Source organism: Budorcas taxicolor, chromosome 18 (genome assembly GCF_023091745.1).
Source record: "Budorcas taxicolor isolate Tak-1 chromosome 18, Takin1.1, whole genome shotgun sequence".
In the NCBI taxonomy this organism is placed as follows: domain Eukaryota; kingdom Metazoa; phylum Chordata; class Mammalia; order Artiodactyla; family Bovidae; genus Budorcas; species Budorcas taxicolor.
In genome coordinates, this window is record NC_068927.1 from 14,705,551 (window position 1) to 14,731,873 (window position 26,323).

Below are 26,323 nucleotides of genomic sequence, written 5' to 3' on the forward strand. Positions count from 1 at the left end.
CCCAGAGGCTGTAGTCCTGTCAGCAAGAACACCAGCAAGGGCCGTATCCTCCTTGATGCCAACTCCAGTTAAAGCCAAGGAAAGTCAGGTCTGAATTTTTTAAAATGGACCCAAAAATTGATCAGCTAGTTTTTTACATAAAATAGGCAAGCATATAAAGATTAAAACCAAAAGACTTTTCTCCTGGCTACCATCAAGGAGCTTATATCAAACAGCCGCTCCTGCTGGGACCAGCCATAAAGGCTGAATAAAGGGAAGTTAAAATGCTGCTTGAGGAGGCAGAGGGCAGGCTTACAGAGGAGGGACAGGTGCCTGCCACGACCCCACGCAGGGGACACACAGACCCTGGAGCAGAGCCAGCAAGGGCCTTCCATCCAGGGCCAGCCTCTGAGGGCCCCACACTGCCTCCCGTCCTTTCAGACCCTGATTTAGGGCAAAGGGCCTGTGCACGACCCAAGACGGGAGCGTCCGGGGCCTGGACAATCAATGGCCCTTGGTGTCCAAGAGGCAGGGACCCGGTAAAGCATTTTTAATCACAAAGTCCCTGCATGTGGTGGGGGCCAAGAACTACTTAGAACGAATCTTGGCTCATTTAGAAAATAACACCTGGCCCGTTGAGTCTTTGTCAGGCGGGAACCGCTCTGGCCTGCCCCTCGGGCAGGTGGACAAAGTCCCATGCACGAGAATCCAGGCCTGAGGCTCTTCAGACTTACCACCACGTTCAGCAGTCCTCCGTACGGCCCGATATCTGGCTGCCACAAGCCCAGGATGTGTCTGTATCGGTGAAGCACTACAGGGAGAGAGAGAAGACAGGGCTTCGCTGTAGAGTCAGCTGCCCTCCATGCAGAGTCAGTAATCGGAGGGAAGGGCGTTGGCGGGGGGTGGGGCTTGTGCAGAGGTCACTCATGAAGGCTCACAAGAGAGCCATGCCAACAAACGGGGCTTCAAGTAAACCTTACAAGTTCCTAAATCATTCTAAGAGTAAAAATGTCTTTAGAAAGCATGATAACGGGGTCATTTCGAGACCCGGCCTCTGCGTATCAGCTCCAGTGACGAGGAACTGCTGCCTCAAAAGACATGCAGTGGGCACCCTGGTAGGTGATGAGCCTCCTATCAGTTTCCACAATGGAGTAAGCATGGGACTCTTTACCAGGGGCGGAGTCCAAAATGTCACGGGGCTGTAGAGTAAGATTTAAATCGGGTCATCCTTCTTTAAAAACAAAACACATTCCTGCCTATTTCGAAAGCAATGCATGTATATTTACCGGGGGCAATGAGAGAAAAGGGCACTTGAGGCCGACCTGAGATCCCACTGCGTGGCCACGGCCAGTGCAGCAGATGTCCTGGGAAAAGTCTCTCACTTCCGCTTCCTTTGCACGGGTATTTGTGGAGTGAATAGCGAAAAGTGAGAATGTGAAAAGAGGACCAAACAGCACAAAGAAGTGAACCAGCTCATGCGGGGCCCTGCCTGCCAGCTGCAGGGCCTGGGGGTCTCACCACAGCCAGTGTGTGGTGCTAGAATGCATCTGTCAATTGGATTTGCCCATGGGGGCCAGGGGTGGGCAGACATTCTTGGTCAAACATTATTCTGGTGTGTGTGTGTGTTCCTAGATGAGGCTGACATTTCAATCTGCCATCTGACAGAGAAAGCAGATGGCCCTCCCTCATGTGCTAGGCCGTGTCCAATCAGTTGAAGGACTGAGCAGAAGACGGCTGGTGCTCCAGTGAGTAAGACGGCTGGTGCTCCAGTGAGTATGACGGAGCTCCTCCTGCCTGGCTGAAAGCTGGGAGATCAGTCTTTTCTAACTTCAAACTCTAATCACGGGCTCTTCCTGAAGTGGACAAAAAGCCTAACCCTCCCACAAACAGGGGAGTTTTCTCTTGGCTGACTGTGTTGAGCTGGGACATTGGTCTTTTCCAGCCTTCGGATTTGAACTGAAACATGGGATCTTCCTGGGTCTGGAGCCTGCCAGACTTCGAACTGGAGCTACATCATTGGCTCCTCTGGGTCTCCAGGCTGCTGACTGGAGCCTATGGTCAGGGTCTCCATAGTTGTGCAACCCAACTTCTTATACTGCTCTCTTTCTATATGAAGGAACTGGTTCTGTGTCTGAAAACCTTGGCTAACACCCAGTGGGAGCTGTGGATGGTCTCATAGTGCAGGAGCTGCAGCATCACTACTTCAGGGAGGAAGGCCAGGCAGCAGGGTCCAGAGGGACCTGAGCACAGACCGCAGCTCTGCGGCCACCACTTAGTCAGGCGTACAGGGACGGGGAAAGCGGGTCCAGCACCATCCCAAGCCCACAGGGCGTGCAGAAGACTGGTGGGAATGTTCTACCAGCCTCCCTAAGCTTGCAGCCTCAGGACATGCGTCTTCTGAGTCGGCTTACAAGACACACGTTAAAGTCAGTGGTTGTCTCATGGCCGTGCCCTGACAGGTTTTGTGTTTGTTAAGCAGGCAATAATAAGCGGGGTCAGAGTCACAAGCAAATACTGAGCTCCAGACGGTGCAGCACACCCGCACGTGTTTAGGGGTAAAACAGACTACTGTCTGCCACTTACCTAGAAACACAGCACATTATACGATGGATGGATGGACAGGTGTGTGGGGGTGAGGTGGGGCAGAGAGCTACGCAGTCAGGTACGTGGGTGCTCACAGCACAGTTCTCTCTACTTTTCTGTTATGTTTTTAAAATGCTGCCATAGAACTGTGGAGAAAAAATCAAATGGGCCCATACAGCATGGTCTCCGGTCTCCCATCTTTCCAAGATCAATCAATCTGATCCCGAAGCCCTGGAAAGTCTGTTCAAAGAATCTGCCACCAACTTGGCAATTTCCAAAGGGGAGTTCCTTCTTCTGCTTTAAAAGCAGCATCTCTCTGAAAAAAGAGTCCAGTCTCCCGTGTGTGTCAAGAGCACCAGCTGCCTCTGGATTGCACGCTCTACACAGGTGAGCACACACGGGTGTGCCCCTGGCTCCTGCCAATACGAGGCTGGCCCACCCAGCCTGGGCCCCCGGGACAGTTGGAGGGAAAGTCAGAGACCACCGGCGTCAGGTGGGCTGGGAGTGTACTGGCCCAGAGGCACTCGATTCCCTAAGATAACATGATGCCTGTGCTTTACAACGTATTCTTCAGAAAGTCTCAGGGTTAGTCCAGGAGAAGCGACCTGACAAGCCCCAGCGACCCTCGGGCTGAAGCGTCCACTTGAGTTACATAAAATTTCAGAGTGAGAATGGGGAGGGGCAGCCCCGTGTGCATGGTGGTCGCCTGTGCCTGGGCCTGTTGGGAGGCCGGCTCTAAAGCACCACGGCCACAGGATGGAACAAGCACGGACAAGCTCAAGAACCTGCCCTCAGGCTCGCCTCTGACCCGCGCCCGCACCCTGCCTCAGGCAGAGGAGGGGCCCTCGGGTTTAGGACAGAGTCCCCAGCAACCTCTTGGCCTAGGTGCTCAACACACCCCAGGGCTCCCCACCTGGAGGAGGATCCCCAGCTCAACAAGCCCTCCTTCCACTGTCTCCAAACATGCATTGACCACTCAAGTCAGGTGAGTGAAGTGGGATTCAGTCCCACATACTGAATGGGGCTGGAGAAGGGAATGGCAACCCACCCCAGTATTCTTCCCTGGAGAATTCCGTGGACAGGGGAACCTGGAGAGCTACAGTCCATGGGGCCGCAAAGAGTCGGACATGACTGAGCGCCTGACACACACACACACTGAATGGGGCACACCTAACACCAGCCCACGTGCAGACAGCAGGCTTGGGACCTGAGCCAGCCAGTGGACGGGGTCAGACCCTTCAGGGGCTGTTCCACCAGAAGCAGGCGTGCTCAAAGGGCCCAACTCCTAGGAATCCAGGGAAGACGGACATTCCAGTTCACAGGCGAAGGAACCAGAAACCAGAGAACCACACTTTAACTCAGTGAGAACAATGAAAATGCTCCTGCTCTCAGCCTGATGAAGCAGGACTTGGGCCTTCCAGAAGGAGCACCAGCTCAGAGACCCTGCCGACCACTGATCCCCAAGGTCAGTGTGGTTCTGTTCAAAAAACCAGCCTAGGTTCTCAGGTCACCCCACCACCACCACCAAAACAGGAACAATGGTCCAAGATGACTAAGGAACCTCTCAGCCCAGGAGCTAACAGAAAAACACTCTGTCCTAGTCAGGGCCAGCCGATCCTCATCTGCCAACGGGTCACTTACTAAGCCAAGTGGGAAACTCCGACACACTCGACAACACCCAGCCTAAAAGACCCAGCTCTCCTCAGCATGAGCTGAGACTGAGCAGTCTCTTCCCTGCTGTCCTGCCAGCAGCTGTCATGGCCCACCACACTCGGGGTGGCCGGCCCACCACCCACAAGCCCGTAACATCATTCTTGAATCACTACATCTGTCGTCCAGAACTGAGGTTTCGGGCTCAAAGGAAAACCCTACATGCAACTGATGGTATCTCCTGCCACCGACTAGAAACTTTTGGTAGCTGGAATAAAATCAGAGGAGAAAACACTTCCAAACCCACTCTGTGAGGCCAGCATGACCCTGATTCTAAAACCAGACAAGAACAACATGAGAAAAAAAAAATTAAAGGCCAATATTCCTGCTGAACACAGATGCAAATATCCTCAACAAAGTATCAGCAAACCAAAAAGGACCACACACCACGATGAAGGGAGTTTTATCCAGGGAGGCAAGGATGACATAAAAGCCGCAAATCAATCAATGCGACACACCACATTCACAAAATGAAGGCTAACAACCACAGGAGCCTCTCCATACACGCAGAAAAGGTCTTTGACAAAATGCAACATCCATTTATGAGAAAAGGATATGGAGGGAATGTACCTCAACACAACAGAGGCCATGTGTGACAAACCAGCAGCCAGCAGCACGTCAAACGTGAAGAGCAAAAAGCTTCTGAAAAACAAGGATCCCCACTCTCCCCATTTTCACTCAGTGTAGGATTGGAAGTCCAAGCCAGAGCAATCAGACAAGAAAAAGAAATAGAAGGTATTCACGTTGAAAAGGAAGAAATAAAGCTGTCACCATTTTGCAGATGACATGTTACCATACCCGAAAGACACCATCAAAAACTTAGACTGAATAAATGAATTACATAATGTGGCAGGATACAAAATCGATACACAGAACAAAGTCAGGAGAAACGTCCCACAGACACACACTCTCCTCTCTCAGACACACATCCCACTGGTGCCCACAGCCCTTTCCAGGAGCACCCTTCTGCTTTATTCTTTCCGATGGTCTCCTGCCTTTCTCCGCAGCCACCCTGCAATGTGCTCTCTGCTCCGCTTGGCACACTGGGCTTTGGAGAGGACTTCCCCTCCAACGACTCCACCCTGTGTCATCTATACCTGAGGATTAAAAATGGCCTGGCCGTCTCCTCACCCATGGGGGAGATGTTCCACTAAACACCTCATGTCTACTTGAGCAACCTGGAGCACTGCCAGAATGCTGGGTCTGAGCCTCAAAGCCCAGAGCCCTACAGGTACACGAGGTTATTTTTAAGTTCAAAGTGCACCATCAATTCACACACACACACATGTGCTAGATCCATCATAAAGGTGACACGCACACCCCCGGTACAATCCCAACATCTTACAGACACGGATTGTCAAGACTGTCAGTTAGCTACACACACACCCCAGGAGCAGCTGATCTGGGCCACAAGGCTGCAAAGAGACTGTGTCTCTCAGGTCCGAGAGAATGAGGGCCAGAAGACTTCAGGGGACCTGGGGACCTGAGGTCCCATGGCTCCACGCAGAGTACAAGCGGACAAGGAAGAGCCCAGGGCCTCGCTCCTCACAAGCCAGTCGTCACAACAGACGTGTCTGGAGCTCGGGAGAGCATCAGAGCATGAATATCAAGGAGCCCTCAGTTAGGACACCTTAGGACACTGGAACCTGGAACAACACCTGGGCGTACAGAAGCTCAAGTTCAGTTGAAATTGATTTTTCTTTTTTTCACGCATGCTAATTTTCCCCTGATATTCTAGTGGGCCATCTAAAATAACAGACCAGTTCTCAGAGAAAGGCAACCAAGGCTGACAACTGGTTATTGTCACTGTGTTCTAGATCTTCCAGGCGTTCCACTGTGCTTTTATAACTGCACTCACAGCTCGAGGCGCCAGCATTCCCCCACTAAACCGGGTCCTAAAGGCAGCGTCAGCTACAAGCAATGGGGACAGTGTGCACGCAGCTCTGGTCCAGACGCTCGAGATGTGGCCTCCCAGAAGCGTGGTGAACCATCGGGACTCAGAACTCATCCTCATCACTGCAGGAAGCTTCTCTCCACCCTCTGGGCACAGAAAAGGACACCTTTCAAAACAACTTGAGGCACTTCCTGGTCCCGGTCACCCCCAGAGGCGTGTCAGAATTCCACATCAGCCTGACAGTGTAAGTCCTGGAAGAAGCCTGTGACAGCCCTGTGACATGATAACCTCTAAGTGCTTGTCTGTTTGTGTCTAAAAGCCCGCAACACCTGGTTCCCCTCAGCACAGCCAGCGCCATCGATCCGCTGTTCTCATCGATACCCGAAAAGTCACCATCTGTCCCATGGGGCTGGAGATGGCGCCTGGCTCACTGACTGCTGGGCGCGGGCGGGACAGCACAGCCCAGGACAGAGTGTTCCAGAGAGCCCACTCCCAAGAGGGCCAGAAAAGGAACAGGACTCACGTCTTCAGCCAGCCAGCCCAGCCCGGGCATGTGGTGACCGCTCCCACACCAGTCCCCTGGGCCTGGGTGACACACGAGGCGGCTTTATAAGTGCACAGTGCCCAGACAGCGCCCCAGAGCACACTGCCCACACCTGGGCAGCCCTGCCCAGACTTCGGGATGACCCCTGAGTAAAACAGGACTGGCCAGCACACGGCAGCTACATGGAGTCTGGTGAGGGTTAGGAAAAATTCCACCAATGACTCTATTCTCTCTGTTCTAACCTGCTTTTGTTGAAAACTATGCTCTTTGGACTTCCTTAGTGGCTCAGATGGTAAAGCATCTGTCTACAATGCAGGAGACCCGGGTTCGATCCCTGGATTGGGAAGATCCCCTGGAGAAGGAAATGGCAATCCATTCCAGTACTATTGACTGGAAAATCCCATGGACAGAGGGGCCTGGTAGGCTACAGTCCATGGGGTCGCAAAGAGTCGGACACGACCGAGCGACTTCACTTTCATGCTCTTCTAAGACTCAGGAGCGGGTCTGCTCAACGCAGACGACGCTGGCCCCTGGATGCCCAGACGGGTGGGGAAAAGAGCAGGAGAGGGCTCCCTGTGCTTCTCAAAAATGTGAAAACAGCTTCCAGTGCATCCTGGCTCAACCCAATACAAACAGAGACAGCATTCGTCCCCTGTGGAACACGGCTTAGGAAGATGTCTGGAGCTCAAGTGATGCCCATCAAAGGAGGAAATACCCACTATTTCTACGTACTTTTGTTGTGTGTGTATATGTGTGTGTAAACTTTTTACGTTGACATCTACTGTTAACACGTGATGACTACAAAGCCTGGATGGGAACACTCACATTTCATCTCGGAAGAGGTAGGTTTTAAGGCTCCTACTGTCTCAAGAAGTGATAAATGTTAAGATGCACAGCAACACACGCTCGTGCTTGCTACAACCCCAAACCCAAAGCAGCTGCGGAAACCCAGCCCATTTGTATAACTGCCCCGGGGCCGCCACTCAGGAGGTGAAAATCAGCAAAAGCCAAGGAGGCCAGCCCGCTGCCGGGACCAGAGCCTGGGTGACAGGCCCTGCCAGCAGCATCTCGGCGGTGCTCGCCACAGAAGCGGAAGCCAGGGTGGGGTTGAGGGTGGGGGTACGTACGGCAAGTGTACACGTCTCTGTACTCCATGTGCTCGTAATCGGGCAGAATTCTCATGAAACGTCCCGACTTCACGCGTGGGTTTATACCTGAACAGACACAGCAGGCAAGGGGCTGAGGGGGCTTCCACCTTCTCGACAGGACTCGCCACTCGCTCACCCATGTCACACGCTTCCCTCACGTCCTCGACCCCTGGAACCTGCAGGGGCACTCGCCATGGTAGCAGGCCCAGCCAGAAGGAATCGTAGTGACAGGCGTTGCTGCCAGTCAGCGATCCATGCTGAGAACTCCCCACAGCAGGCCCACTCGGGACTCCCCCGACCCGAGGCTCTCTCTCCATCACCTACCACGATCACCAGGCTCGCTGAGCAAGGAGGGCAGAGGTCACACTCACAGATCTTGGGTGTGGGGAGCCCTGTACCCCAGCTAGGATCCCCGGCTTGCCTGGTGCATACCTGGCATGTCCTTCATCTGCTGCGTTTGAGCATGCTGTTTGTGCTGAAGGATGGTACTTGCCAGCCCCTGAACTCAGTCAGACCCCTCACTCCTGAATCAAGGTAGCTGGGCCCACTATCTAAGGAGGAGAGGGGTGACTTTCTTACACCACCTCTTCCGGAAGCTAAGGACGAGGTCCTCAGAGCAAACTCAGAGAAACATGGTTCCGGGGCTGTGAGGATAGAAGCTGAAGCTCACGCTGGCCGGGGGAGATCAGACACTCTGGGATGCTGGTTAACAGAATGCAAATCGTCCTCTGCACTTGGCAACCACTTTTGAGGGGTTGAGAGCCAGCATTATGACCTCTGCAGATGTCCCGCTTTGCCTGTGACCTCGCTGTGGCCCTGTCCCCTCTTGCTAGACTGCCCCTCTCTCCTGCTCACCCGTCCACTCACTGTGCCCAGATAGCCCCTCCACAGGACAGCTGCCCCGAGCCCCTTTGCCCACAGCTGAGATGAGCTCCATGGGGGCCTTAATTTCTCACGCGTGCTCTCCCCCAGGCACTTCAGCCCCACCACCAGGCAGGTGTGAGCCTCCCTCTAGGACTATTTCAGGACTTACAGCTCTTACAGGGAACTCAAGTCACTTTGACATGATATCATCAAATGGCCTAACAAACTCAAGCGGCCCAATGATAAGAACTTGTCGTATTAGACCCTCAAGGAAACAGCTGACCATTCCCCAAAGCCAGGAAGCCTCTCGTTTCTGTGCTCACAGAGCCTACTGCGGCCAGTGTGGTTCAGACAGATACCGATGCCCACAGCGAGGGTGGCCTCCTGGGCTCCCCGGACTTAAGACTCCAACTCTGGGGGAGCAATGCTGGAGCCGAGGGTGGAGTGGGGCCCCGGAGACACCCTCAGGACAGAGGGCAGGAGGAGAGGGTACACAACCAGCTCTCCACCCCTGGAACTCTGGGCTTTGCAGGATTCAAAGGAGCATTGTTCTTGCCCCTGAGACCAAAGAACCAGAAGGAACTACACTTTCCCAGGAGTGACCACTAGGGTCCCTAGATCCACTTCCCCTGGAGACACGTCTTCTTGGGGAGTGGGACATGGAGCAGAGATCAGAGAGAAAACCAAAGTGTGAACATGCACAGGGAAGGAAGAGCAGGAAAACCTGTGCAGACCAGCACTGGGTCCAGGACCAAGGACAAGGACAAGGTGCAGGGAGGGGTGGGGACCAAGACCAAGGACAGGGGTGGGGACCAGGACCAAAGACAGGGAGAGGGTGCAGGGAGTGGTGGGAGCCAAGACCAAGGACAGGGGTGGGGGTGGGGGAAGGGGTGGGGTGGGGGTGGGGGGAGGGGTGGGGTGGGGGGAGGGGTGGGGACCAAGGCCAAGGACAGGGGTGGGGACCAGGACCAAGGACAGGGAGAGAGTGCAGGGAGTGGTGGGGGCCAAGAGCAAGGACAGGGGTGGGGGTGGGGGGAGGGGTGGGGACCAGGACCAAGGACAGGGACAAGGTGCAGGGAGGGGTGGGGACCAAGACCAAGGACAGGTGTGGGGACCAGGACCAAGGACAGGGACAGGGTGCAGGGAGGGGTGGGGACCAAGACCAAGCACAGGGGTGGGGTGGGGGGAGGGGTGGGGACCAAGACCAAGGACAGGGGTGGGGACCAGGACCAAGGACAGGGACAGGGGGCAGGGAGGGGTGGGGACCAGGACCAAGGACAGCGGTGGGGGGGAAGGTGGAAGTACAGGACCAAGGATAGGTGCGGGGGTGGGGAGGGCAAGGATGGTGGCTATGGTGGGCAAGGATGCAGCCCAGGCCTCTAGCAAGTGGGGAACTGGGATGCTGGGAGGTAGCAGAAGTAGGGTCGGGACATGCAGGGCTCTGGTGGGAGCAGGGATGTAGGGGGAATGTGGCCGCCTTGAAGGTACAGTCGAGCACCAACACCAAGAACTGCCCGTGTCCTGGGCGGCTGGGCTCCTCAGAGGAAGACCCATGAAAACCTAGAGACTCTGACAGGAGATTTCCCAACTCGTGAGCAAAATAACCCAGGAACACTTGCCAATCTAATACCCACTAAGTGGCCACAGGATCGACATGGAGAGAAGTCTGAAGGGATGAGGAATTCAGCCTGGATGCAGGGGCCAACTGTGGCCCATGGCCTGCCTCCCCGCACTCTGCTTGTGCAGGGGGTGTGGGCCACATGAGGAGGGGCTGGCCCCCCGGGAAGCCCCCCATTCTGAATCACAGGTGTTCCCACAGGGGACCCCAGCCCTGGCTTCCTAGGGAAGCTGCTCAGGGAAAAGCACCACCTGGTCTGAGTGTTCTCTGCAGAACTGGTACAAAGTGCAAAACACAGGGAAAACCAAAATCTACCAAGATGCTTTTAAGATGAACAATTAAGGTCTTTTCCAGAGAACTCAGCAGGTCTCCCTTAGGCCAAAGGTCTTTCTTATACCGTCCTTTACAACCCAGCCCCGAGGGTTAACAGCACATCACACCCCAGCCCGGGTGGGGAGAGGCAGGATGCCCTCTGCGGGACCCTGGGTAGCATCAGTGCCAACAGCCTCACCCTTGAGGGAGGGCCAGAGGAGAGATGCTTGGGGCAGGGGCTCTGGGCATCAGGGAGCATTGCTGGTGACTCTGGAAGGCAAAGGGGTGGGGACAAGAAATGGGGGGAGGGGCGGGGACTGGGGGCTCACCACTCCTGCAGAAAAGCGAGCCAAGGAAGGACAGGGCTGGGGTGGGGAGGAGGGGCCCGGCTGCTGTCACACATCACGGTCACCCCTGCTGCCACATCCCCAACCAGGCTGCAGGCCAGGGCCCAGAGAGGGGCACCTCTGAGCCCCCCCAGAGCTGTGTTCAGGGCAGCCACGTCTCCCAGATAAGTGACACCTGATGCACTTGTGCTGCAAAGTCAGGGTCATGCTTTGGCCAGAAACGGGGAGAAGAGAGCCCCCTGCCTGCTCAGTGCTGTCATGCCTGTGCTGGCTCCACAGTGTCACCTCTGACTTTAAGGGGGCATCTGAGAACTGGCCCGTGGGCTGAGGGCCAGGGACTTTTACTTTACGTGGCTGCTGCTAAGTGAGGGTCCACCTCTGGAACCAGTCAGCGGAGCATGACAACAGAGTAACTTACGCTTGGCATAGACATCTCGACAAGACACGCCCGTGATCTCCAGCTTCCGCAAGTTCTCACAAACGCCGTACTCTGTAACAAGAAACAGTTGCTGGGAATTACAGTCAAGAAATCAGAAAGCAGCAGCAATAGCAAGACTAGGGGAGGGGGCGGGGTGGACACGCCTCAGCCTTGGCCGTGTTCTCTGAGCCTGACCCTTGTCCCACTGCAGAGGTTTTACGGGCCTTCTCCACACTCAGTCAACACCTCACTTACCGGTGAAGCCACTGTTCTATTTTTAGATGACACCACTCTGAATGAAACAGCAATCTGCATTGTCTATTCTGATAAGCTCTGGAAACCTAATCGCTCAAACCCACAACCAGACAACCAGCTCATGAACACAGTGAATGCTGTGCGTTCCCATAGAAATAAGACCATCACTGGTGTCAGGGTTCCACAAAGGCCCCAGACCCCGGTGTGGCTACTGACTCTGAAGTGAAGACACAGCTGGGGCTGCCCAGGGTAGCCTTGAAGCAAAACCCTATACCACCTCCATGACAGCACTCTCCCCCACCTCAGGCAGGGGCCCCCAGCTCAGAGAGGTTGGTGACTCAGCAGTCCTTCCAGAAGGCCAGCAAAGGGCTGTCCACCTCGTCACACCATGGCCCCTCCCCCTGCCAAGGTCTGGTCTTTCCAGTGGAACGTCTGACATCAACCCAATGCTTCTATGGCTGCGGGGATTTTGACAATGTCCAAGCCAAGCTCAAGATGCAGACAGTGAAGCATCCACTTGGGGCAAGGCAGTCACCACCTGGCAACCTCCCTGAGACTGGGCCTGTCTCCCTGCCTCCCCTGCTGACCAACAGCCCGTGGCCTGCCTCGTGATCACACAAAAGCACACATGCTACCCTCCTGCCAAGAAGAATGTGGACTCCACTCCAGAGAGTCATGCAAGTCACAAGAACTTGTAAGGAACTCGATAGTAAAACATGCTGTATGTGACCTGGGGCAGGGGTGACACTTGCATGTCACATGAGCCACCAGCAACCAAGAGGCCCCAAACCCTCTCAGACCATGTGGGAGACCAGCTGGAAGGGCCACTTCCACCCTGGCCGGTGGTCGAGCTGGAGTGGGTCTGCCCACACTCTTGAGAAGAGCTCGGCCCCACACCAGACAGCCTTCATGAGTTCCCACCACGGCCAGGCAGCCGCCTGACAACCACGGGGCTGTCACCACCTTGGATGATCCCCATAAACAGTGCCCTTCCCTTGCATCAATGTCAGTGCACTCAAACACTGTCACCACACGAGACCGGAGCCTGGGTCTGTTTGCTGTGTGGTTCTGAAAGGACAGCTCCTCCCCCTCGGTTCCAGCAGCAACCAGTGCACGTGGTCAACAAGACCTGCCTCTTAATGCCTCGCAGACACGATGGACATGATGGTTTGGGAGCCAATTAGGGGGCAGGGGGTGGGAATCCTTCTCCTCTGAACTGTGCACTTTTTAAAAATAATTTATTCTCTCATTTATTCTTTTATTTTTTTATTGAAGGATAATTGCTTTACAGAATTTTGTTGTTTCTGTCAAACCCCAACCTGAATCAGTCACAGGTATACATATACCCCCTCCCTTTTGAACTTCCCTCCCATCTCCCTCCCGATCTCACTCCTCTAGGTTGACACAGAGCCCCTGTTTGAGTTTCTTAGCCATACAGCAAATTCCCGTTGCACTTTTGTGATACATGCGGACACTGCCGGTCAGATGCAGGGCACAGACCAGAGACGTGCCCGCACGTGCTCTGGAAGCCTGTATCTCGCAGAGGCATCGGTGCCACCCCACATGCACCTCCTGGGGCCGAGTTGCTAAAGGCGGGCAACCTGATCTGTGGTTTTCCTGTCTGAGTCCAGCAATCGTCCAACCTGAGAGAAACAATGCACTGCCTCCCAGCGACGGCTCGAACTTTGGATGACTGAAACACTGAATCTCTCTGCACAATGTGTCAAGAAAAGGCACTGTTAATATCACCCAGGAGATGAACCTGCATGAGCAGACAAACCAACCACAGAAAAGGCCACCGACAATCGGAAGGAAAGCAAAGGTATGACACAGTGCTAATAAATATGGCAATGCTCAGTGTGTTTTCCTCAACGTTCCCCAAAGATAATATATTCACCAAAGCAGAACAATGTCACTGTGACCTAAATGTTCCTGCAAGAAATGTTTGGTATTTTCCACATGATGGGAAAGGCTTTTTTTTTTTTAAGTAGTGGCTAGGAATGATTCTACCTCCTCTGATTGTTCTGTAAACCTTTCCATAAGTCACTGGGGAAATGCCATAAAGTAGCATTAAGGCCAGTGTACCTACACCACCACCGAGCCTCCCTCTCAGAAAAACTCATCCTCCTGCCCAAGATGGTTACAGTTAGCACACCAAACCATGCTGCCCACAGCTGCTTTCTAATTCCCAGCAATTCAAAAAGTTTCCTTGCTAAACTAGTACATCAGGCAGCTTGTGAAAGTCTTTTTTGAAAGTGTCTACTCTAAAACCAGCAACACAGTCTAAAAAAATAAAAAAAAAAAAAAACAAAAAAAGGTTGGGAAGGGGGAGAAAAATGGCTGGCTGAGCTAGACTTGAGGAAATTTAAATTAAACATAGAATCCAGCTGTTACCCTATTTCTAGTACATTCTCAAAAGAGATGAAAGTAGACACAGAGATGTGTATTCACCCTTGCTCACAGCAGCACTGTTCACAATAGCCAAGAAGTGGGGCCAACCCCAGTGTCCACTGACAGATGACGGAGAAGCAAAACAGGTCCATCCTCACAGCGGGATATTCAGTTCAGTTCAGTTCAGTTCAGTCGCTCAGTCATGTCCGACACTTTGTGACCCCATGAATCACAGCACGCCAGGCCTCCCTGTCCATCACCATCTCCCGGAGTTCACTCAGACTCACGTCCATCGAGTCAGTGATGCCATCCAGCCATCTCATCCTCTGTCGTCCCCTTCTCCTCCTGCCCTCAACCCCTCCCAGCATCAGGGTCTTTTCCAATGTGTCAACTCTTCGCATGAGGTGGCAAAGTACTGGAGTTTCAGCTTCAGCATCATTCCTTCCAAAGAAATCCCAGGGCTGATCTCCTTTAGAATGGACTGGTTGGATCTCCTTGCAGTCCAAGGGACTCTCAAGAGTCTTCTCCAACACCACAGTTCAAAAGCATCAATTCTTCGGCGCTCAGCTTTCTTCACAGTCCAACTCTCACATCCATACATGACCAGTGGAAAAACCATAGCCTTGACTAGACAGACCTTTGTTGGCAAAGTAATGTCTCTGCTTTTGAATATGCTATCTAGGTTGGTCATGGCTTTCCTTCCAAGGAGTAAGCGTCTTTTAATTTCATGGCTGCAGTCACCATCTGCAGTGATTTTGGAGCCCAAAAAAATAAAGTCTGACTCTGTTTCGACTGTTTCCCCATCTATTTCCCATGAAGTGATGGAACCAGATGCCATGATCTTCGTTTTCTGAATGTTGAGCTTTAAGCCAACTTTTTCACTCTCCTCTTTCACTTTCATCAAGAGGCTTTTGAGTTCCTCTTCCCTTTCTGCCATAAGGGTGGTGTCATCTGCATATCTGAGGTTATTGATATTTCTCCCGGCAATCTTGATTCCAGCTTGTGCTTCTTCCAGCCCAGCATTTCTCATGATGTACTCTGCATAGAAGTTAAATAAGCAGGGTGACAATATACAGCCTTGACGTACTCCTTGTCCTATTTGGAACCAGTCTGTTGTTCCATATCCAGTTCTAACTGTTGCTTCCTGACCTGGATATAGCTTTCTCAGGAGGCAGGTCAGGTGGTCTGGTATTCCCATCTCTCTCAGGATTTTCCACAGTTTATTGTGATCCACATAGTCAAAGGCTTTGGCATAGTCAATAAAGCAGAAATAGATGTTTTTCTGGAACTCGCTTGCTTTTTCCACGATCCAACGGATGTTGGCAATTTGCTCTCTGGTTCCTCTGCCTTTTCTAAAACCAGCTTGAACATCTGGAAGTTCACGGTTCACATATTACTGAAGCCTGGCTTGGCGAATTTTGAGCATTACTTTACTAGCATGTGAGATAAGTACAACTGTACGGTAGTTGCCTTTCTTTGGGATTGGAATGAAAACTGACCTTTTCCAGTCCTGTGGCCACTGCTGAGTTTTACAAATTTGCTGGCATATTGAGTGCAGCACTTTCACAGCATCATCTTTCAGGATTTGAACGAGCTCAACTGGAATTCCATCACCTCCACTAGCTTTGTTCATAGTGATGCTTTCTAAGGCCCACTTGACTTCACATTCCAGGATGTCTGGCTCTAGGTGAGTAATCACACCACTGTGGTTATCCGGGTCGTGAAGATCTTTTTTATACAGTTCTTCTGTGTATTCTTGCCACCTCTTCTTAATATCTTCTGCTTCTGTTTGGTCCAGACCATTGCTGTCCTTTATTGAGCCCATCTTTGCATGAAATGTTCCCTTGATATCTCTTATTTTCTTGACGAGATCTCTAGTCTTTCCCATTCTGTTGTTTTCCTCTGTTTCTTTACATTGATCACTGAGGAAGGCTTTCTTACCTATTACTCAGCCTTAAAAAGGAAGAGAGGCAGACACTCGACACAGCCTGGCTGAACCTTGAGGACGCTGTGCTGAGTGAGATGAGCCCATAGCAAAAGGGCAGCATTGTATGGTACCACTGATACGAAGTCCCCAGAGCGGCCCGATTCATAGAAACAGAAGGTAGAAATGGAGGGTGCCAGGCGCTGGGGGAGGGGAAACGGGGTGTTACTGTGTCACGGGGACTGAGCATCCGCTGGGCAAGATGGAAAAGTTCTGGCCATGGTGGTGATAGCTGCACAGCCACATGAATGCATGTAATGCCGCTGAACTACCCACTTCAAAAAGGTCAAAGTGGTACGTTTCACTTTGTGTATATGTTACCACAATTACGAAAAGAATTGCCACTTCCAAATATTCCAACCAGGAAATTTCCAAAAATCTGTTTAACGCATGTTTCGCCAAGAGGGAAAAACAGGCCCGGAATCTGGGCTGAGTTAACACTGAAGCTGCATCCTCCTGTGACCCGACCACCAGGGGCTCTCGGCCCTCCGCACTCCTTCCCATCCAGTGAGGTGCCTCCCTGTCTGGGTTTTACCCAAGCCCCCCACCACAGATGTGTTTCTTAATGTGCAGGAGGTCTTTTCTGTCTCCACGGGTGGTGACGGATGATAGTTTCCTCCTTCTCTGTTTTCCACTCTCTCACCTCTACAGGAGAACCCGAGGGTCACATGCTACTTCCCAAGACCCTGGAAGAAAAGACAGAGGTGAACAGAGCTGGCACCTGTGCCTGCCATGGCTAGGACGTGCAGGCACTCTGTGTCAGAATCACAAAGTGACAAAGTTACCGACATCCTTCTACGGGGTGCACCAGTCCTGGAGTCCGCAGTTACAGGACTCAGCCCATGCTCCAATAAAGGCCACTCAGGAGGGCTCTGCCACGCTGGATGGCCACAGAGCCAGGACCAACTCTGACGCAAGCGAGGGGCACATGGGATGAGAGTGGGAACAGGGGGGCATCCTGCTGCTCCAGAGACGGGGGTGGGGGTCCAGGGCAACGCAGGAGCACTGCACAGGCAGCAAAGCGCCCAGATGGGGCGACCTGTGGGTAGAGCCGGCAGAGGCACACCTGGAGGCACAGGTGGGGCTCCAGTGCGGAGGCCACTGCACTGCCAGGCAAGGCAAAGGCAGAAGAAAGGCTAGGGGGGCCCAGCCGTGGCCCCCAGAAAGCAGCAGTGGGAGGAAGGGGGCTGGGGGAATGCGGCTGGGTTGTCTCTCACCTGCTGTAAACTTAGTTCCCCAAATAAAACCAAAAGGTAATATTGATGGAAATGTAGTTCATTTTTCTTTGCACTAGATTAGGGGATAATTATAACCCTTAATAAAGTATGGTTGGAATTTCTGAGGCTGAAAAAGGAGGCAAAGGCAGAGATGGGAGCTGGTAGAGCAGAGGGGGTCCATCAGGCTTGGGGTGGGGGGTTTCAGGCAACTGGCTTTCAGGCCTCCTGCTCTGAGGACACCCCTCCAACAGCAGAACACGGGTTCCAAACTCCTGTGTGTCCCCCAGCTTGCTGCTTTTCTTAGCTGTTACTGTAACTGCATGAAATGCCTTTTTTTAAAAAAAATAATAATAATGTAGCAGATCTGGAAAAGCACTTTGCAGCCAGCTCATCTCAGGATCGGAGGAGGCAATGGCACCCCACTCCAGTCCTCTTGCCTGGAAAATCCCATGGACAGAGGAGCCTGGTGGGCTGCAGTCCATGGGGTCGCTGAGGGTTGGACAGGACTGAGCGACTTCACTTTCACTTTTCACTTTCATGCACTGGAGAAGGAAATGACAACCCACTCCAGTATTCTTGCCTGGAGAATCCCAGGGACGGGGGAGCCTGGTGGGCTGCCGTCTATGGGGTCACACGGAGTCGGACACGACTGAAGGGACTTAGCAGCAGCAGCAGCATCTCAGGATGGACAAATGTAAAAACCAAACCTAGATGCAGCCCATGGGCATTTCCTATTAAACACTTAGAATATTCGGGCTGCTAAGCAAACAGTTCCCCAGGACAGCTGATACCACCTACACAGTCAATGAGACTTCTTCCCAACCAGCTCCACCTCTGCAAAGATGAACAGCCTCAGTGCCAACAGAAGCCTCACCCTTCCAGCCAGAAGATGCTGACCCTGATCAGCTCCGTGACGGGCATCCACTGGCCAAGGGAGCCCCACTCCCACTGAGGCCCATTTGTCATTCTTAGACACTTCTTCCTGCTACACGCACCCCTGCTGGGTCTCACCACCCATTCCTGAGACCGGGGGTAAGCAGGAGTCTGACTCTGCCATCACGTCTCCCCAGACCTCCTCTCAGATTTCAGATACTCCTCGACACCCCATTAATATTTAGCAAGCAGGCCTGCTGGCTACTCCGGGTTCCTCCCCTGCCCATCACCATGGGGCAAACAGTGAGGGCATCACTGGCAAAGGATGCGGACTCATGAGTGAGAACCCAGGCCACCTCCTGGACCAGTCCTGGGCTTCTCAGAGGACAGTGGTTCCTCCAAAGTCCCAAAGACACACTCCTTCCAGCCAGAAAGACAAACCAAGATCCTCAACTGCATTACGTAACCACTTTGTAAACACAGCGAAACAGTGAATACAGCCCAGCAGTTCTTCCTGGCAAGGCACCCATGTTTGTCCAGTTAAACATGGCCAAGGGGGAATCTTGGCTTAGCACTTCCTGGGGGCCAGACACGCTTCCTATCTTGCTGCTCTGAGGCTAGCGATGTCCGCTAAGAGGAAGCGTCTCCTGTACCCCTCCTACTCTGCTAACTGGAAGGATTAGGTTTCTCTGTGGAGCAGCATACGTGATGCAGCTCCCAAAAATAAAGAGCCTGTAGTCCTGTCACTGAGCAAAGCAGGACAGGATAAGAGCTTCCCTCCAGTTCTGGGACCCTGCTGTGTGTCCAGGAGGCGACCTGGCTTCCTCTTCTCCTGGTTGGGACAGGGATGCTCCTACTACCTGGACAGTCTGTTTATATACCACCACCCACCCCATAGCCCCCAAACAACCAGGCTGAACAGGGATTGCTTAACGAGAACCATAAAATATTCCCAAAGCCAACAACCTGCCCACTTCACCTCCTCTCTGGATGATCCTTCCAAGCTCAGCCATGTTTATCAAAAGCCACAGTATTCACATTTCATGTCAGCATACCAAACAGAACAGAAATAGTGTTTTCTTCTGTATGCAAATACAAAATTGAATACTACTTTTGATTTTCCCATTTCTGTCATACAGCTCAAACATTATGGGAAAAGGATATTTCTAATTATGATGGAATTTCAGCCCACCTTAGACTTACAACTGATCCAAATATTATACAAATATTATTCCAGGGGTCACTGAGGCACTTACCATCAAGAAAAGAAATGGGCAAACTATATACTATAAAGTTGAAACCTGACTTTATGTCTCTTGTGTCTTTACGTGTGAGCATTTCCTTTGTTTCTAAATATATCTTTTGCTATTATTTGAATGTTCTGAGTTGGAATCACAGTCTGAATTTTCTAGACGCATTAGCCTCAGGTAGACCTCACAAAGTGCTGCAGAGATGAACCGTGTTAAAAATGGCCAGCGTTTCAAAATTCACCAACTAAACAGTGAAGTATTAACCAAGAAAAGCCTCGTCAGGGTCAAAGGCAAAGAATGGACTTGGCTTCTGCCCTATGCTCTGAGAAATGACGGCTTATTTATAGCCCCACAAGCAAGTAACTGCAGGAGGCCTGGAGCCAAAGGGGTGATGCATCAAAACACGGCTGGGGGTGGGGATGGGGGTGCAGGGGTTGGAAACGGGGAGAGGCGGGACCCAGCTCACAGCCAACCCCGCGCCGCCCTGCAGGCCAGAGCGGCTCTACTTTCCCAGAAGAGGGGAAATATCACTTATTTGGTGTACTTGCCCCAAAAACAGAAGCACCTATTTGGCTTCTGAGTAGCAACTTTCTTTCGCCTGCCCAAAGAAACTATGTAATCCAACAGCTCCATTAGGCAGGGGGCTCAGAAAACCAAATTCTATAAAAACTACTGATTTATTATTGCTGATTTACTATTGCTAGGACACTGAAAAACTGAGACTCGCACCAGCAGTGTAAACAGCCACCTCCCTCTAAGTTCCTAGGGTCCCTCCCCCACCACCCTCCACCTGCCCCCAAGTCATCCTCTCATTTTAAAAAGAGCCCGTGTTTCGCATGTCTTGCCCACAGCCCAAAACTCTTAGAAGCAATAAAACACAGGGGTAAGAAAAAAAATTTTTTTAAACAAAACACAGGTGTGCAGCACCCTCTTCCCCAGATTGCTTGTCTTCTCCTCTGGGAAAACTGATTAGTAAAACACAGAAAGCAGAGGTACAAACACTGAGCGGCAAACATGCACACTAATGCCTCACTCGTCCTCCCAGGACACTAACAAGTGTCAGGGTTGGACCCGGGGCTTCAGAGCCAGGAACTCCGGTAGGCTGCGACTACCCACCTCCTGCTCACCAAGGCTGGGATCGCTTTGGTTTTTGCCTCTGTGCGCACAACTTTGACCCTATCTCCCACCACAACCAAATGTCTAGTTCAGGATGGAAGATGTTTAGGGGCTCAGAGAAATGAGACTTGTCTCACACACCACTATTCTTATACATATTCCAGTCGTAATTAGACTAACCCTATGAGATGCCTATTAATGCTACATGGGACTGCCAACCATCCAATGTTGGACCCAGATGAACTGGAAGTTAAAGTTACCAGAACAAACAAGTGAAACTGAAGACCTGACTGTTGACAACCTTCATAACCTCGGGATGACAATCATTATTTAAACCGAAAGCTACCAGTACATAACTTTGATTAACGCTGTAACTTTTGCAAAAGCGACTATAAGTGAAGTTTGAAAGTAAAGGACTATTGACTATAAGAAAATATTTTGCATATTATTAAACAGAAATCGATCCAGATTAAATAAAACCTGCAAATCAATAATAAAAAGAATAACAGTGGGGGAAAGGGGCAAAGATTAAGGATACACGAATAAGAGAAAACGAAGAGTGCCAATAATTCTGTTTTTTTTAATGCGCACCTTCATGAGTTATCAGCCATCTGCAAATTAAATGAGATGCTGTTTCTCACCCAGATTGGCACAGATTTTTAGAAACAAATGGTTCAAACCAGAAAAAATTTAGGGGATGCTGGATTAAACGACATAACGAACCCAGACCACAAAGGCAGCTCTGTGAGGAGCACAGAGCACTCCTGTTACCTTCAGTGTCTTGCCTGTGCATGCCTCATGACAGGTGTGCAAAGAGGAAAACACACCTGTTAATATCTGGAGTGAAAAATCACCGCCCCCCCAACCCTCCCCACCCCGCCAAGATAACTGGCCAGTTTCCAGCAAAACTATGAAACTCATAGCCCACTACTCCAGCAATACCAGTTCTGGATATATTCCTCAGAGAAATTATCAAATTTAACTGCATCCAAGGAAACATATGAGCTCGTTCACTATCACACTGTATGCAGTGAGAAAAATAAAAATGAGCAAAGGACCACACACGGCCTCTCCAAATTATGAACCGCCACACAGTGCTCAAGAAGCCAGAACCAGATTGAAATGTATTAACATGGACAGAATTTAAAAACACAAGTTGACAGATGCATAATACTCACGGATGATATATTTCTGAACTAAAGCACCATAATACAATGTTGGGGATGTCACAGATGTATGTATATACAAGTAAACTCGACCCACAAGTGTGGCTGCTTCTTGAGGGTGGGAAAGACAAGGCTGATCTGGAGGGATCTGAGAGCTGGCTAGAAGGCTTTCTTTTTTTTTAAAAAAAAAAAAAGGAGAAAAATCAAAGGCAAATATGATAGAAGACTTAACTGTTATTTACTGGGGATGACTAAGAAGGCGTCTGCTTTACCATGTTTGTCTTTCATTTTTTTAATTTCTCAGAGTGAAAATTCTCCCAGCTGCCAGGCCACCTTGGTGAAGAGGAGGCCTTGACCCAGCTGTCAACGGTGTCTGCTGTCCCCAGAGAGCTGCACTGAGAGGCACAAAAGCAGGCAAGGAAAGGCTAGTCATCCTCCATCTGCCCTCACACCTTTCTACATCTTCAGGAGGACTTTTCATATTTCCACTAGAAGTTGTAAGAACCTGTCCTGAGCTGTACGTCTGGTAAATTTTACCCTGTGGCACACCTCTGAGCTTTCTGATCACACCCAAGTCTTGTTAGCCTCTGTTCCTACATATCTTACAGTTTCCCCAGAGACAACCCCCTGGAGACCACCACACAGGTTTGGCTGACTGATGGAGAAACTCACAACGCTCAAAGCAACATCTGTGACAAATCTGGGATTCACAAGGGTACAAAATGCAAAACAAACCAAACGAAAAGGTGGAATTCTCTTTGCCTCTGAAAGAGGTGAAATTAAAATGGCCGTGAAGCATCATCACCAGTTAGGGTGTGAGGGCTTCATCTGTATCATCTCATTTTACCCTCAAAGTCACCCTATGGGGGCAGCACTTCCCAGTAACAGTTGGGCCAGGGAAGCAGCGTGTCCAGGATCTCAGCAGATAAACAGAGTCTAGTCACCGACGACCAATCCTGAGGGCTGACCACTGAGCTTTATGGTAGAAAGATGATGAACTGACTGACCTCCCTCTGGAGAGGATTCGGGGAAAGAGGCCATCTCATGAGGTCTTCCTGGGGGTGTAAATACCAACAGCTGGGCAATGAGTATGTAAGGTGTTATCAAGATGCACAGCCTCCCTGCTGCCCACAACCCCACTTTGGAAAGTTACACCCCAAGAAGATAGTCTCAGAAGTTCTAAAAGGTACATGTAAGTCCCATCAATTCCTATAAAATGCACAAGGCAGTCTCGATGGCACAAGGAAAAACTGCAAGCTTAAAAGTCTAACAGTAAAGGACTAGCCTGTGGCATACACAGGCAGTGGAACACTATGAAGTTTTTTATACTGAATCTTCTATGAGATCATAAATGATACGGTCCCATTTATGGAAAAATGTGTACATGACTCCACATGTGCATAGGGTGAGATGTTTTCCAAAATTTTAAGAGTGGCTCATCTTTGATAGCAAAGACCTCTTATGATTTTTTACTTTTTTCCCTTTTTGTCCTTCATTGTTTGGTTTTTCTTCTTACCTATCCTTTTTACCGAAACTCTAGAGCTTAGTGAATAGCAGAGATCTGTCAACGTTTAAATGAATACAGAGCCCTGAACTCTGGGTTAAGTAAAGCTGTTTTCAGGGGATTTGTTACAAAACTATTCACCACCCTCACTTCGGACATCAGCATCCCTTGAGCGGGGCATAAGCGCCCTCCAGCAATGCCTGCCTCACAACCCACCGCTTCACAGACCAGGTCCTTGCCCTCGAGACCGTCCAAACCCTCGGGCTCCCCTAACTATTCAAGTTCACCCTCATCGATCTCGTCAGCTCCGCCCCCAGGGGCTGGGAACCGAGAAGGGTGTCACAGACGTCAGCTAGTTCCCCGGCCTAAACCCAGCCCCAGCTCGCGTCGCTGCCCTCGGCGTCCTGGCCCCCGTAGCTGGGGGACCCCCTCACCCCTCTCTGAGCACCCCATTAACTCCGCCGCGCCCGGAACCCGCGCCCGCATCTGTGGCAGCGGCCCCCGGGGTCACAGCAGCACCCGGTGGCTGGGACCTTCCGCCCGGGATCCTTGTTCGATGGCAGCTGCCCTTCCAGAGCCCGTGGGGACCCCACCCCAGCCCCTCCCAGTCAAGCCCCCTGGGGCCCAGGCCCCGCCCCGGCGCACTCACCCTCCCGGCAGCGCCGCCTCCAGATGGTGTCAGTGTGCAGAATGCGTCGGAACTTGGTGCAGACCTGGGCCAGGCTGGGCAGGTCGGTGCCGGGCAGCGACGCGAAGATCTCCACCAGCAGCTCGGGCGGCAGCTCCAGCAGCGAGCATCGCGGGGGCGACGAGGGGCCCGCGCTCCTGTCGTCCCCCGCCCCGGACAGCGCCGCCGAGCCCGCCTCGATGAGCTCCTCTTCGGGGTCCGTGTCCGGTTCGCTGTCGGCCGCTGCGGTCTCGGCCGGGCCCCGGCGCTGCTGGCGGCGCCGGCATCCCCGCGACGGGCCCACGCCGCAGAGGCGAGCGCACACCGCCATGCCGGCGACTTACGGCCGCCGCGCCGCCGCCGCCAGTGCGCACGCGCCGCCCGAGAGCCGAGCCCCGCCCGCCCGGCCGGAGAGCCCGGCCCCGCCACGCCGCGCCACGCCCCTCCAGGGAGCCTTATTCCCGCCCCTCCAAGGAGCTTTATCCCCGCCCCCAGAAACGCGGAGTCCCGCCCCCCGGGGGAGCCGAGCACCACCCCTGGGAGAGCCCTGCCTCGCCACGCCCCGTCAGAGAGCCAAGCCCCGCCCCAGGGGACCAAGGCACGCCCCTGGGGTTCGAGGCCCCGCCCCGCCTGACAGCTAAGCCACGCCTCTAGTACATTGCCGACGTCCTTGTCTGGGGCTTGGCCACGCCCACTAGGGGGGACCCGAGAAGTCTTGGGCTCTCGTGGCCGGAAAGCCCCCCGCCTTGACCGCCCTTCAGGGTTCATTAGGTCCCTCTTCTCGCATCCCCACCCGTCCCAGGCGGCCCCGGCCTCCGCTCACCTGAGGACTGCGGGCCTCCCGTCGCGAGCGCGGACAGAGCACTGGAAAGGAATGTCACCGACAAACGCATGACGGCCGCCCCCTCCCGACTGAGCGCACACGACGGGGTAGACAGTAGATGGCGTGCTGCCGGTCGTGAGGGCGGAACTCACCACCTCCTGAGTATGGGACTGGAGCTCTCCCAGAGGTCACTCTGAAGACCCTACGAGGGACACCCCCCGCGCCCTCGGAGAATGCCTCGGGAAGGCCCGAAGGCCCCTTCCAGAGCTCCCCCCAAGGATCCCCAAAGAACCCCCTGGGAAGACCCAGAGGACCCCCAGGGAAACCGGAGGACCCCCTCTCTCGAGGACCCTCTGGGAAGGCCTCAAGGAGCCCCCAAGAATCCCCCTGAGGATCCCCAAAGAACCATCCAGGGAAGCCCCGAGGACACCCCCACAGGATCGTCCCAGGAGGGCCCCTAAAAAGACCCCTGGGAATTCCAAGAACTCTCCAGAAAGGCTCTGAGGACCCTCTGGAGAATCCTCCAAAAAGGCCTGGAAGAGAGTCCTCCTACAACCCCCCCCACGAAGGCTCAGAGGATACCAGCCCCGGACCCTTCAGGAGGAGCCCTGTTAAAACCCTCAGGACCTCTAAAACCCCCCTGAGCACCCTTCCATGAAGAACCTCCCAGGGTAGCCCAGAGAACACTCTTCTGAGGACCTCCCGGGCAGGCCTGGAAGAACTCCCCGCAGGATCCCAAGAACCCCACCAAAAGTTTCAAAGGACCCCAGTGTACACCTCAAGGATCCCCCCTGAGAGAACAATTCAGGATGCACACAAGGATACCCACGCCACATCGCCCCATGACCCAGAAGGGTCATATAAGGTGTGATTAGGGGAACAACACAAACTTATAGCACCTGGAACTAGTTAAGCCAAGTCGGACCCTAAATTATGCCTTTCTTTTATTTAAAAACTGACATTCACTTATTTCTACCCTGATTGCAATGAAAAGGGGAAATCACACTAGGTGAGTAGTCTATATGACCTTCAGTTCAGTTCAGTTCATTTCAGTCACTCAGTCGTGTCTGACTCTGCTACCCCATGGACTGCAGCACACCAGGCCTCCTTGTCCATCACCAACTCCTGGAGTTTACTCAAATTCATATCCATCCAGTCAGTGACACCATCCAACCATCTCATCCTGTTGCCCCCTTCTCCCACCTTCGATCTTTCCCAGCATCAGGGTCTTTTCAAATGAAATGGGTGTATCTTTCCTTTTCTCCTTTGCTTTTCACTTATCTTCTTTTCACAGCTATTTGTAAGGCCTCCTCAGACAACCATTTTGCCTTTTTGCATTTCTTTTTCTTGATCCCTGCCTCCTGTACAGTGTCATGAACCTCTGTCCATAGTTCTTCAGGCACTCTATCAGGTCTATATGATCCTGCTGTGCCCTAATTACCTTGTTTACTGTGCTCTAGGGTACTGTGGGTTCTAAAGGGGAAGCCAGCTGGTGCCTGGGGCAGGGGTGAAAGACACAAAGCCTTCCTGTGACCGTGGCTTCCCCTTAAGCCGCACTAATAATAAGAAACTGTCATTTCCAGAGAGAAGGATGCGATTACGAGAGGAAGCAGACCTCTGCCTGGCTGGGCCCAACTCCTTTCTGGTCCAGACTGACGTC

At 52.5% G+C, this 26,323-nt stretch overlaps 1 protein-coding gene across 5 annotated transcripts in view; it reads right to left on the minus strand.

Annotated features, from left to right (window-relative positions):
* FBXO31 (F-box protein 31) overlaps positions 1-24,179 on the minus strand; it is a 41,361-nt gene extending 17,182 nt beyond the window's left edge. For 3 of the 5 annotated variants that reach the window (XM_052656329.1, XM_052656325.1, XM_052656326.1), the window contains exons 1-5: positions 23,823-24,179; positions 11,418-11,489; positions 7,838-7,924; positions 1,302-1,370; positions 714-790 (exon numbers count right to left, since the gene is read on the minus strand). In XM_052656329.1, coding sequence (XP_052512289.1) covers positions 714-790; positions 1,302-1,370; positions 7,838-7,924; positions 11,418-11,489; positions 23,823-24,171 — 654 coding nt within the window. In that variant the 5' untranslated portion in view covers positions 24,172-24,179. The remainder of the gene's footprint in view (positions 1-713; positions 791-1,301; positions 1,371-7,837; positions 7,925-11,417; positions 11,490-23,822) is intronic. The other 2 variants (XM_052656327.1, XM_052656328.1) reach the window with 2 other exon arrangements.
* Between the last annotated feature and the right edge of the window lie 2,144 nt (positions 24,180-26,323).